At 39.2% G+C, this 12544-nt stretch overlaps 1 protein-coding gene across 8 annotated transcripts in view; it reads right to left on the minus strand.

Annotated features, from left to right (window-relative positions):
* Positions 1–2002: 2002 nt before the first annotated feature.
* Positions 2003–12544, minus strand: part of ZNF644 (zinc finger protein 644) — a 292172-nt gene continuing 281630 nt past the window's right edge. For all 8 annotated transcript variants that reach the window (XM_030205642.1, XM_030205644.1, XM_030205650.1 and 5 more), the window contains one exon: positions 2003–3575. In XM_030205642.1, the coding sequence (XP_030061502.1) occupies positions 3383–3575 (193 nt within the window). In that variant the 3' untranslated portion in view covers positions 2003–3382. The remainder of the gene's footprint in view (positions 3576–12544) is intronic.

Raw genomic sequence — 12544 nt, forward strand, 5'->3', positions numbered from 1 at the left:
ATTCTATAAAGCACACCTATATTAAAGAGTACATTATAGAATATGCCTAAGCAAATTTCATTTCGGCATCAAATTTTTAGGTGTGATATATTGAATCTATTCCAAAGTGTGTAACTGCAAGGGTGGAGGTACACATGGGCAGAGCATGGGCATCTACACCTTAAAAATGTATCTTGTAGCATACTGTGAGTTACACAGTTATCACGGAACACTCAGGCATGAACATTTACACCTGCCATTGATCTGGTACAAAAACTTGAGATTGTGAGCCCAATAGGGGCAGAGAAAGTACCTGCATATAATAAATGGAAACCATTTTGGTTGTACTACAGAAAGACAGTATATCAAATACATGACCCCTGGCAGAAGCGGAGCCAGGTTGACGGCGTGGGGGAGCGAAAGCAGACTTCCACCAGCGCACATTTTCAGTGCAACACGAGAAAAAATAGGCGTCGGCAGAACTCCGTTTGAGGGTGCAGCCACTCCCCTGGCGCCCCACCTAGCTACGCCACTGCCCCTGTGCAAAAAGACCCCTGGCACCTCACTTTGAGAGCCAACAACAAAAAGGGTTAAAAATCTCTATGCAAAGTCCCAAAGCTTTCCTGATTTTTACTTTGCTTGTCAAGATAGGCTTGAATTTTTTCTAAAGAATGTTTGTTTTTTTAATAAGGAAGAGTAGTTTGTTTTTAAGGCACATTGAGCCAGATTCTGTATAAGATGCCTAAAAAAAATTCATGTCTTAAACATTTCAGTCTAAGCGTATTCTATAAGCAGTGCCTAGATTTAAATTCAGTATATAGGACACGTTGATATCCCAGCGCCTAAAACTATGCACCTCCATTTATATCAACAAAAATGTAGTGTAAATCCCTGCACATAGATTTACGAGCACTGAGCCATATTCTATAACTACAGGCAAAAATTTGGGAATGCTCATTTCCCCGCCTATAGCCACACCCCTTTTGAACTGCATGCATTAGAATTTAGGTGCAGTTCATCACAGAAAACACTTGAGTTGTGCATGTAAATTCTAATTATTGCCAATTAGTGCTCATTATTGCTTGTTGATGCCGATTTGTTTCTTAATCCAATTAAGTTACGCATGTTGTTATAGAATACACCTGGAATTTGGAACGGATCTCTAGGTGTACTGTATAGAATCCAGCAGATTGTTTTTAAGGCACAGTCTGAATGTTCATTTTTTATCTTTATCTCTTTACTTTTATGTAGCTGACCCTCTGTTTTATTTGGTCCGTTCACATATTTTGAAAATTTTACAAGTGTTGTTGATTTTCAATTTGTGCTTTAATGTTATTTCACACATTTTATGTAGTTTTAATTAATTGCATTTTATGTCATTAAATACTTACTGTGACGATATTGTTTTATTTGTATAGTTGTATTATGACCCCTGAAGCAGGCAGCTTTCCGCTGAAACACGGACCGTGTCAGGTCTGACCTCTGGTACTTTGAATAAAGGACTTTTACTTCATCCCTTTGGCTGACTTTGGTTTGTGGTATCCTCTACTATTGCTTTGTACTTCACTTTGGGCATGCCAATGCCATCTTTATGTCCCACTTATTATAAAAATCTAAACAGGTTGCAATTTTATACACATACAAACTAAAACTAGAAATCTATGGCAGCATCTTGGCACACAGATGCTATTTTACAATTGGTGCTCAGCACTTTCACCTCAACATACAGAACATTTTGAAGATCAAACCATGTATTTAAATGTCATGCTAAGCTTATAGATTTTGAAGCAACTTCATCATGGGGATCAGTACATTTACACTGGTATTTTACTATCCTTTTCTGTAAAATGTTACGTTGCTAAACCTAAATTAATCTCATATGATGCAAATAAATGCTGCATACTAAACAGTCAACTTTTCTTAAAAACTTTTATTTAGAGGATCTCTCAGACCAAGAAATATACCACAGGGAAGTCGCTCCAGTGGTGGTGAGGTATGTATATGTTCCACCAAAACACCCATCTAAAGTTGTAACTCTTGTAACTTTTATTTACATATTTAAGAAATGTCAATGCATATCCTTTGTTTTACTGCGGTATTACCCTACATTAACAAAAGGTTACTTGCATACAAAAAGGGTATTTCTAAATGCAATTTGATTTAGCAATAGAAAAGATGGAAGTAGTATTAAAACATGTTTTAAAAATTACTGTTGGAGACAATTTTAAAAGGAAGAATCACAATGTATCATGACTAAGACGCTTGCACCACAGTTCCATCCTCACAGCACATTTATTTCAATAGTTCTGGAAAGTAGGCCCTTGGCATGAGCATAGTGTTACACAATTTTCATACATATTGTTACATCCAAAACAAGTTCTAAAATAAATTGTAAACATTTTTCTTCAAATGTAGAAACAGTTCAGTTTGTGTTAAATTTTGCAGTAAAGCTCCAATCTGAAACCAAAGAATTATGAGAGCCCTACTTAAACAGTGTAGTGAGCAATGCTATGTGAATGTTTCTACAGTGTTCGATAATGTAGCAAATAGGCAAACTGTTCCTGTAAGCAAACCAAATCTAAAACAAAAACCACACACAAAAAAAGCACTGAAGATTATTAACAAAACAAAGTCTGAAAAGTGACCGGTTGAATTCCAGGTCTACTTGGAGACAGAAATGTTGTCAGGTAAATACATTTTGTAGAAAAAGGAGGTAGCATGGATGCACCACTTTATTGTTAGGGAGAAATAAAACTGAAGTAGAGAATATTTCCTTAACATAATTAGTTTCTTAATTATACACAGTTTGTCTGAAATATTTAACAAATTTTCTGTCACTTTTTTTTTAGTACAAAAAAGCCGTTGTGACAGAAAAAAAAGTATACACCTAAATAGAATAGTACTAGTTGCCCTACTCGGACAATTTAACTACAAAACACATGATATTTAATGCCCTAAATTAATGAATACATTTTGATTAGAAGTTCCTGATATTGTACAAAACACTACATACATACAAACAAAATATAATATTTTATAATGCAAGTCTATTTTGTTTTTGGAATAAACTGAATCTTGATTCTGAAAAACACTGCAGATATGCTCTTCCAATAAAATCTATGAGTGCTCACATGTGAATTTCTTAAGAAACTTTATCAAGAATGAAGACAGTATGGAACTGACAAAAACATTATAAGGCTTAAAAATAATTTCTAACCTATATAAAATATAAAGACCATTCACTGTAAGTGTTAAACTTGTGATGTTACTGCAATGTAGTTCCTTTATTTTTTAGGTTTTATAATTTTATAACACGGATAATTTTTTCAATTTTGAAAACAAAATGTAATGACAACGATATTTAAATTTACATCCTATTTTTCTGTGTTTAGGCTCTCTTGCTCTATGAAGCTGCTTCTGCCATTAATAAAGAAAATGATGCATCAGTAATTGAGGCAGGTTTTTTCAACAGTGAAGTAACTTCCACCATGCCAGCTCCTGTTCGTGGAAGATTTGCATTGACAATGTGTCGCTGCAAGTGCTTTATCCAGTCTTCTTGGATAGACAAAGGTCCACGAAAGACTAAGCCACAAAACCTGTGTAAAAATGTCAAAATTTAATCAATCAGAAATATTCAGAACAGCTTTATGAAACTAATCTAGAAACATAAAAAATCTGGAAACATTGTCTTCAGTACTACACAGCATAGTCTATAAGGGCTAGACAGTAAATTCAATAACTGGGCTATATAAAAAGGTGCTTTGAATACAGTAGCTATCTCAGCACTTCAGGAACTTTTAAATGCCTGGTTGCTTGGGAAGGTGTTCAGACAAAAGATAGTACTGGTAAATCCTTTTATTTTAAGCTATGAAATGTTAGATGCAGATTTTATTTTACCATTATATTTCTATATTGTAACTTGGTATTTGTATTTTTGAATACTTTTATAAAGCACCTTAGGCTGTTTTCTTGAGGCATGATATCAAGCATGATAAATAAAACTGAAATAGACTGCTATTAACATGGACTCAACAGAATCAATCTTATTATTTCTTAGCCATACCTGTAATTAAGAATTCTTTATTTGGGAGGGGTGGTGGATAACCTACAGTTCCATTCTGCTTTGGATTTCCATCTTACATCAGAACCAACCTCCATTAGAATTTTCTTCATTCCAACTAAACCTAGTTTCCTGTTTTTAAACCCTGCTCCCCCCAAATGGCAACCTAATATATACAAATGTTGAATTTTCCAGTAGGTACTGTATATACTTGGGTATAAGTTGATGGCAGTTTTGGACTAAAAATGGCCAAAATGCAGTACAAGATGCAGGTACAATACCTGGGTAATATTACCATATGTTGAAATATATTTATTGATGAACACAGACAATTTTATTCCAGTCCAAGTTGCACTATCATTTTGGTTGGATAAGTCTAACTTCACATTAATGAATGCATCTCCATCCCCACTCTAACCCGTATATACCCCTCATCTCTACCCCATCTATGAACCCTATCTTCTGAAGGTCTAGAAGAGACAAAACTGAGTCACCTTACTACACAACACTCACCATTTAATACTCAACTTCAAGGCTGAGTAATAACAGAGCAAACAATAATTACTGGTGGGCTAAAATGCTAGGCCTACTATTACCAGTAATCTATTGTACAAATTCAATCTTATTATCAATATAGGTAAACTATAGTGATTAGAATCCCTCAAAATTGGACTCCTCATTGTCTGAATTACTAGACAGTGGAAATCATGATCTGCATATATGCCATTTTCGTCATCGCTGTATGTGTCAATTTTATTGTTACCCTTGAAGATAATGTCATCCTCCAATCTATCCATAGCATTGCTTATGCCATACTTTAGAAAAGATTTTTTCCACCTTTTCTGATGGAATTGAATCCCATGCGTCTTTGGCTCCATTTGCCACTAGATCTGCATCTGGTTTCATCAAATTGCTTCCCTTTGGTTTTAATGCGGGGGGCGTGTCTTAAGATGGCGGCATGCTGAGTTCTGTGAGCGTGTCTCTGCTATGGTTTTCTGAATTTACTCCTTTTTTCTTCGTGACAAGATGCCCCATACCAAACGTAAGGGGATTGTAAGAGCAGCAGCCTCGACTGCTCTGACATCTTCCCCGGTACAGCAAACTATGGAGAGATACGCTACAAAACCACCTACCCTAAAAACCGAGAGGGGCCCCGCTGTCTCGGTGGGTGAAGAATCCCTGGGAGACTTGGGGCTGGAAATTTCACTCTCCCCTCCGGATCTCAATCCCCCGCCGCTCCCCGAAGCATGTCTATCCCGACGCGATCGACCTGACCCGGAAGTGGTTGAAGGTATGACGGCGATTCGAGGAGAGGGAGAAGCAGTGCATGAGGGAGGCCCGATTCTGAGTGAGTCAACGGCTGAGCGTTTTGCTCCGACAAAAAAAATAGCGGCTGTGTCACTGGAGAGCATTTGGAGTGCTCTCCAGCGGGTAGAAGCGACGGTTGCCAATTCAGCGAAAGAAATAAAAGAATTAGTAAGTACAGTCGAAAATCTTTCCATATCATTTAATGCTGCAAAACAAGAAACATTAGAGCAAATGGGTGCTCTTAAGCAAGATGTTGTTAAATTGAAGGATATCTCAGCCTCAATTGTAAAAGATAATTTATCTACACAGCGCAGATTAGAACAATTAGAGAACTTTAACCGTAGGCTGAATTTAAGACTCTTGAATTTTCCGAAGGAACTGGGAATTAATCCTCAAGATCCCTTTAAAGCATATTTGTTGGAAGTTTTAAAATTTTCCCCGGAAACTATCCCACCATTGAATAAGGTTTATTATATTCCAACAAAAAAATCACCTGAAATCTCTGTTGAAGCTATCCCAGATGAAAACCAAGAAGAACCTTTGAATGTATCTGAACTTCTAGATTTAACACTGAATGTGAACTCTGAAAGAACTACCTTAATAGCATCTTTTATTTTCCAACAAGATGTTGATGCGGTAATGCGTATATACTTTAAAAAAATGCAAACTTTGTTTAGAGGTAAAAAAGTCTGGATTTATCCTGATATTACTAAACAGACCCAGGAAAGGAGGAAATTGTTTTTACTTATGCGAACAGATGTAATATCTTTAGGTGCCTCCTTTTACCTTAATTACCCATGTAAATGTGTTATTAAGTATATGAGTTTAAAATATATCTTCTACCAGCCAGAACAGCTGAAAGCATTTATAAATATGAAAAAAATTGGTCAACCGCCGATCTAGATGAGATAATATGAAATAATTGGATAGGTTGCATGCTAAGCATATTACCACTTTTGAGTTTTTCCTCTTTTCTTTTAGTAGTTTTTCTAAATTAGACTAGCCCCCTGCTTTAGTGGTCTAAAGAAGAGTAAAAGATATAATTTCCTTGAATTTTTTTTTTTTGTATGTTTGTGGAGAATTTATCTCTGTATAAAATATACATGTCTGTATTTCCTGTTCAAATGTAACAGATTGTTTAATTTGATTTAAAACGAATAAATAAAAAAAAAAAAAAAAAAAATTGCTTCCCTTTGTCAATCGTGTTTGTCCTAAGAACATCCATTTTTGCCATGCACTGTGTAAATGGTCCTTGAAAGGCTTATTAATACACACATCTAGTAGTTGACGCACCGATGTAAATCTACCCAGTATAACACCTAAACGTTGACACCATTCTCTTCATCTCATCTTCAACATCATCTGTTATATGTCCACGAAACATATCTCAAACCAATAGTGAGGGTGTCTTCCAAAGTTCAGCATATGGCCGTGCATTCCATATGTTGTGCAACCACAATTCTGTTCCTTTCACATCCATCCAACTCTTTGGATGTGCATGGACAATTATGCCTGGCCACCATTTTGCATTTAAAAATTATGACAAGTTGCAGGCTTTGTTCAATCAGGTAAGACATGACAACTGTATAATTTTTTCCTTCATACCCAGTCATTTATTTTTAAAAAACTTTTTATTCATAATAATTTCAAATTTAAATACAAGACGTCTCTTGCAAAACGATATATAGCAGAGAAGCATATAATAAAGACAATTATAATGCAAAGATAAAGGTAATACACTTCTCTTATTTAGCCCACCAAAAAGAGAGGGGGTTGGAATGGAAACATCAGGAAGGTGAAAAAAAACATTCTGTGTGTTGTATGTATGTATGTATGTATATATATATATATATATATACACACACACACACAAGCTGTAAAGCCCGTTACAACAGGCAAAGTTCCTGTTGTATGTAATGAAATAGCAAAACGGGGAAGATTTTTTATTTCTGAAATATAATTTAAAGGTGATGAAAGTAATGTCAGTTGATGTCTACAGTACAGTTTTATATTTATGTTGTTTGTGTAAACAGCATTAGATCCTTCAGAATTTGAACCTTGTTATTGTTAGACTTATGTGATTTCCCATGTCCCTTATTGTTCAATTTTTGTGTGTGAGAGAGAGAGAGAGAGAGAGAGAGAAAGTGTCTGTGTGTGCATCTGTGTGAAAGAGAGAGAGAGACAGAGTGTGAGAGAGCTGGTAGGAGTCCCTGTGACAGTGGAGGGTCAGTCGCTCCTTATAGGCAGTTGTTTATTCTAATATTGTGTGTGTGAGAGAGAGAGAGAGAGAGAGAGAGAGAGAGAGAGAGAGAGAGAGAGTTTAGAGAGAGAGAGTGTGTATGTGTGTGTGTGAGAGAGAGAGAGAGAGCTGGTAGGAGTCCCTGTGGGAAGATTTTTTGCTAATCTTCAAGATGAGTTACCATCGATTCTTATATGTCAATGCAAGCCATTAAGCCCATTAAAACAGGCAACATTTTTTATTTGTGAAATGTAATTCGCTTATTGTTGTAATATTTTGTGTGTGTGAGAGAAAGACAGTGAGTGTGTGAGCACCTGTCTGAGAGAGTGTGAGAGTGAGTTCAGAGAGAGAGTATGTGTGTGTGAGAGAGAGAGAGCGAGAGAAAAAAAGTGTGTGTATGTGAGAGAGAGTCAAGGAAGGAGAAGATAAATTTCTCCCTGCTTCTGTTTGTCTTGTAAAACTACAGAAGGTAATATTTTGTGTGTGTGAGAGAGTATGAGTGTGTGTGTGTGTGTGTGCGCCTGTCTGAAAGAGAGTGAGTGTGTATGTGTGTGTGCGAGAGAGACAGAGAGAGAGAGAGAGAGAGAGAGAGAGACTGTCTGAAAGAACAGTGTGAGAGTGAGTTCAGAGAGAGAGAGGAGAGTGTGAGTGTGTATGACCATCTCCTCCTTGCTCTCCTCTCTCCAGGTCCCTTCCCCTCCATGGGCACCATTTCTCCCCTTCCCGATCACAGTGTCCTCCTGTTTTCTGCCCCAGCTTGTTCCAGTCCGTCCATCCCAGCCTACCCAGCTTGTTCCATCCGTTCCTGCATGACCCGCCCGTGCCAGTCCGTCTGTTCAAGCGTGTTCCAATCCATCCATCTCAGCCCTCCGACTTCAGAGAGCTGTGCAAAGGCAGCTGTTCCCGAAGCTGGCTAGGACCCTGAAGCCCTTTCACTGCAAGGAATCTGGAAGAAAGAAAGGACCACAACTTGAGTTCAAACTGTAGGGCTCGAAGCACTGAAAGACTTCTCTGCATCTCTTAAAGCTAAGCAACCCGCCGAAGCAGCTGCTGCGATCTGTGAAACAGCTTAGTGATTCCTAACCTGCAACACGCAACTCCGCTATCTCTCACGCCAACCCGAAGGACAGGAAAGGCCGGGCTGCAGGAGGAACCGGTCCTGCCGCTGCCCCCGCAGTAGTCGGTTGTTAGCACTTTTTTGCCGGTGCCGTTCAGAAGCTCACGTTTGAGACGCCATTGCCGGTTACCAGGCGACTGGATCGCTGGCGGAAATTATGCAACAGACGGCGCTGCCCATCACTTGGGAGCCTGAACGAGGAGGGATGTGGTTGGTGTGGTCGGAAGGGATGTGTGACGTGCCAGCACGCCGGTCACTCTTCATTTATGTAGTAGGATATATATATATATATATACATATATAACACACACACACATACAGTGCACTCCATTTAAGTGCACATCGGATAAGCGCATGCTCTGTTTAACTGCATGCCATACTTCGGTCCCGTTTTGGGCGCCATCAATTTCTATGGGGACAAACAAGTCCCTATCCAACTGAGGCCTCAACCCGTTCATCTATGCAGATGACGTCACAATCTACATTCCCTTCAGTCATGACTTAACAGAAATAACCAATGAAATCAATGACGGCCTGAACATCATGGACTCCTGGGCAAACTCATTCCAACTGAAACTGAAAAAACACACTGCCTCATCCTCTCATCTCAACATAACAAGTACAAACCCACATCCATAAACACCCCAGAACACAACCTCCAAACCTCAGACAGCCTAAAAATACTCGGCGTCATAATCGACTGCAACCTTACCCTTGAGAGCCAAGTAAACTCCGTAATAAAGAAAATGTTTTACTCAATGTGGAGACTCAAACGAATAAAACCTTTCTTCCCAAGGGAAATTTTTCGAAACCTAACACAATCAATGTTCCTAAGCCATACAGACTACTGGAACGGAATCTATGCGGGATATAAAGAACAACTCGCAAAAAAGCTCCAGAACACCCAAACACAGCTGCCAGGTTGATATTTGGTAAAACATGCTTCGAAAGCGCTAAACCCCTCCGAGAAAAGCTACACTGGTTCCCAATCAAAGAACGGATCATCTTCAAAATCTGCACCATGGGCCACAAAATTATCTACGGTATAGTCCCAGGATACATGACAGACCTCATAGATCTACCAACCAGAAACAGAATCGGATCATCACGATCATACCTAAACCTACATTACCCAAATTGCAAAGGACTAAAATACAAAACAACTTATGCATCCAGCTTCTCCTACTTAAGCGCACAACTATGGAATGGACTCCCAAAAGCAGTGAAAATAATCCATGACCATCTAAACTTCAGCAAATCACTAAAAACCACCCTCTTCAAAAAGGCTTACCCCACCGATCCAACGTAAATCCCCACACTCAGCAACACAACATTACCAATGATCGTACTGGACAATATACAATCTTCATCCCTTCCATCCTCATGGTGCCTGATACACACCTACCTCATTCTGACCACAATATAACCTGTATTTGTTATCAACCGACTGGTGAATGCCTTTACAGTACTATGTAAGCCACATTGAGCCTGCAAATAGGTGGGAAAATGTGGGGTACAAATGTAATAAATAAATAAATATGCATGGTTTAAGACCGCTCCTTTGCAGGAAAGACTCCGCATAAGCGCACGCACGGAACATGGAACTCGATTGGCATGTGACAAAGGGGCGGTAAATTTGAAATCTCGATGGTTAACTGCCACAGGCAGACGTGAAAGAATGTTGTTAGAGTGTACACTGGAGTCGTCGTCGCGCAACTGTAAGAATTTAACACTGGCTGAACGAATAGAAGTTCTTAAAAAATTAGAAAACAAACTAAGTCAAGCGTCTATTGCTAAAGAATATGGTGTCAATCCCAGCCAAATTTCACGTATCTTGAAGCAGAAAGACCAGCTTCTGGAAGACTAGCAAAACAATACAAATCCACACTGGAAATGTAAACGGGAGGGAAAAGCTGAGGATGTATTAGATGCTCTTATTTGGTGGTTTTCTCATGTCAGGAGCAGATAAGTTTCCTGTCAGTGGTCCACTGATTATGGAGAAAGCTAATCAGCTCACTGAAAGTTTTGGACTAACTGAATTCAAAGCCACTGTTGGACGGTTGGAAAGATGGAAGGAGAGGAACATAAAATTCAAGAAACAGCATGGTGAAAAACAAGACGCTGACGAATTTGGAGCTGAAAATTGGGTTGTTTCAGTTCTTCTACCATCACCTCGTGACATTTTCAATGCTGACGAAAACGGTCTCTACTGGCAAGCGACTCATGATGGAACACTTGCATTCAAACAAGCCGAAACTACAGGAAGTAAAACATCGAAGGACCGACTGACGATCCTCCTTTGCTGCAATATGGATGGGAGTGAGAAGTTGGAACCTCTCATCATTGGAAAGAGCAAACAGCCCCATTACTTCAAGAATGTTAAGTGATTTCCTGTGTCATACGAGGCTAACACAAATTCATGAATGACTGGGGAAATTTGGAAGCAGTGGCTAAAGAAGATAGACATTAGAATGCAGGCACAAAAGCGTCAGATTTTGTTGCTTTGTGATAACTGTGCTGTACACAGACTTAGCCTGGCCTCAGAATGACATCCTATAGTGTATCTCCTATCAAACTGAGCTCTCTTTTTCATCAAGCACTGCCATTTCCTCCCCTCACCCTCCCCACAGCCAATTTGAACTTTGTGGGTGTGGCTTGGATCTCTTTCAGGGAGAGAAAACTAACAACTTATAGCAGCAGCTTCAGAGAGCATTTTCCATCTCACAGATAGGCTGCAGAGAATACCTTCTCCTTCTTTGGGTCAGAACGGTTAAGTGCATGCTCCGGTTAACTGCATGTATTTCTTTGGTCCCAGCAGATTGCACTGTATATATATATATATATATATATATATATATATATACACACACAGGTATTCTAACACAGTATAACAAGTGACTGAGAGGAGCTCTGCTCTTACCTTGTTTCCTGACTGCAATTATGCCTTCTAAATGGTATGGGGAAGGTGGGATTCTCTCCCCCCCCTCAAGGCCACCTCGACCCCTGTTGGCCAGCAGAAGTTAGATTCTTTCACGCTCCTATGGCGGGAAGGTATAGAGGATGGAATCCCAGCTCAGCGTGGGACGCAGGGAGAGTCCCAGCTCTCAAGAGACATATCTGTTTCCCCCTCTGACCAGAGTCCCCTGCCGAGAAATATCTCTGTCCTCCTCTGACCAGAGTCCCCTGCTGCTCCAGCAGACACAGGCCACAGCATTGGCTGTGGAGACCCCAAGGAAGGAGGAGGTGCCTCTGACCGCCATTGTGGGGGATGCCATTGAATCTCAAGCTGCTGGTGGAATACCAGCAGTGAATACAGGGGGAATTCCTTCTGGAGACAGTAGATCTGGAATTTCATTGCTTCATGGTCAAGGCATGGCCCTGAAGGAAGATCTTCAGGTTTCTCAAAGTAAGGTAACCACTGTTTTGACAACTTCGAAGATGTTTACACTTGAGACTCTGGGTGAGGCACTGATTCAGTTAGAAGCCTCTACACAGAGCTGTTCTCTGGAACTTTCTTCTTTGATGCAATAAGTACAAATGTTGGCTCAAGCACACAATGGTAGTATTAAGGAGTTGAAAGACCAAGTTATCCTTCTGAAGGAAGAGACTGGTAAAATTAAAATGCAAGTTGCTATTATTAAAGATAAAGAAGTGTTAAATAGAAGGGTGGAAAATTTGTAACATCAAGTTAAATATCTTAATCTCTGTTTGTTGAACTTTCCTGTAATGAGTGCAGTTTCACCACTGGAAAATTTTAAGAGATATCTTAGAGATGTATTGGAATATCCTTTGGATGCTATACCACCTCATTGGGAAAATTTACTTTTTACCTAGGATAAAG

This window comes from Microcaecilia unicolor, chromosome 6 (assembly GCF_901765095.1).
Source record: "Microcaecilia unicolor chromosome 6, aMicUni1.1, whole genome shotgun sequence".
In the NCBI taxonomy this organism is placed as follows: Eukaryota; Metazoa; Chordata; class Amphibia; order Gymnophiona; family Siphonopidae; genus Microcaecilia; species Microcaecilia unicolor.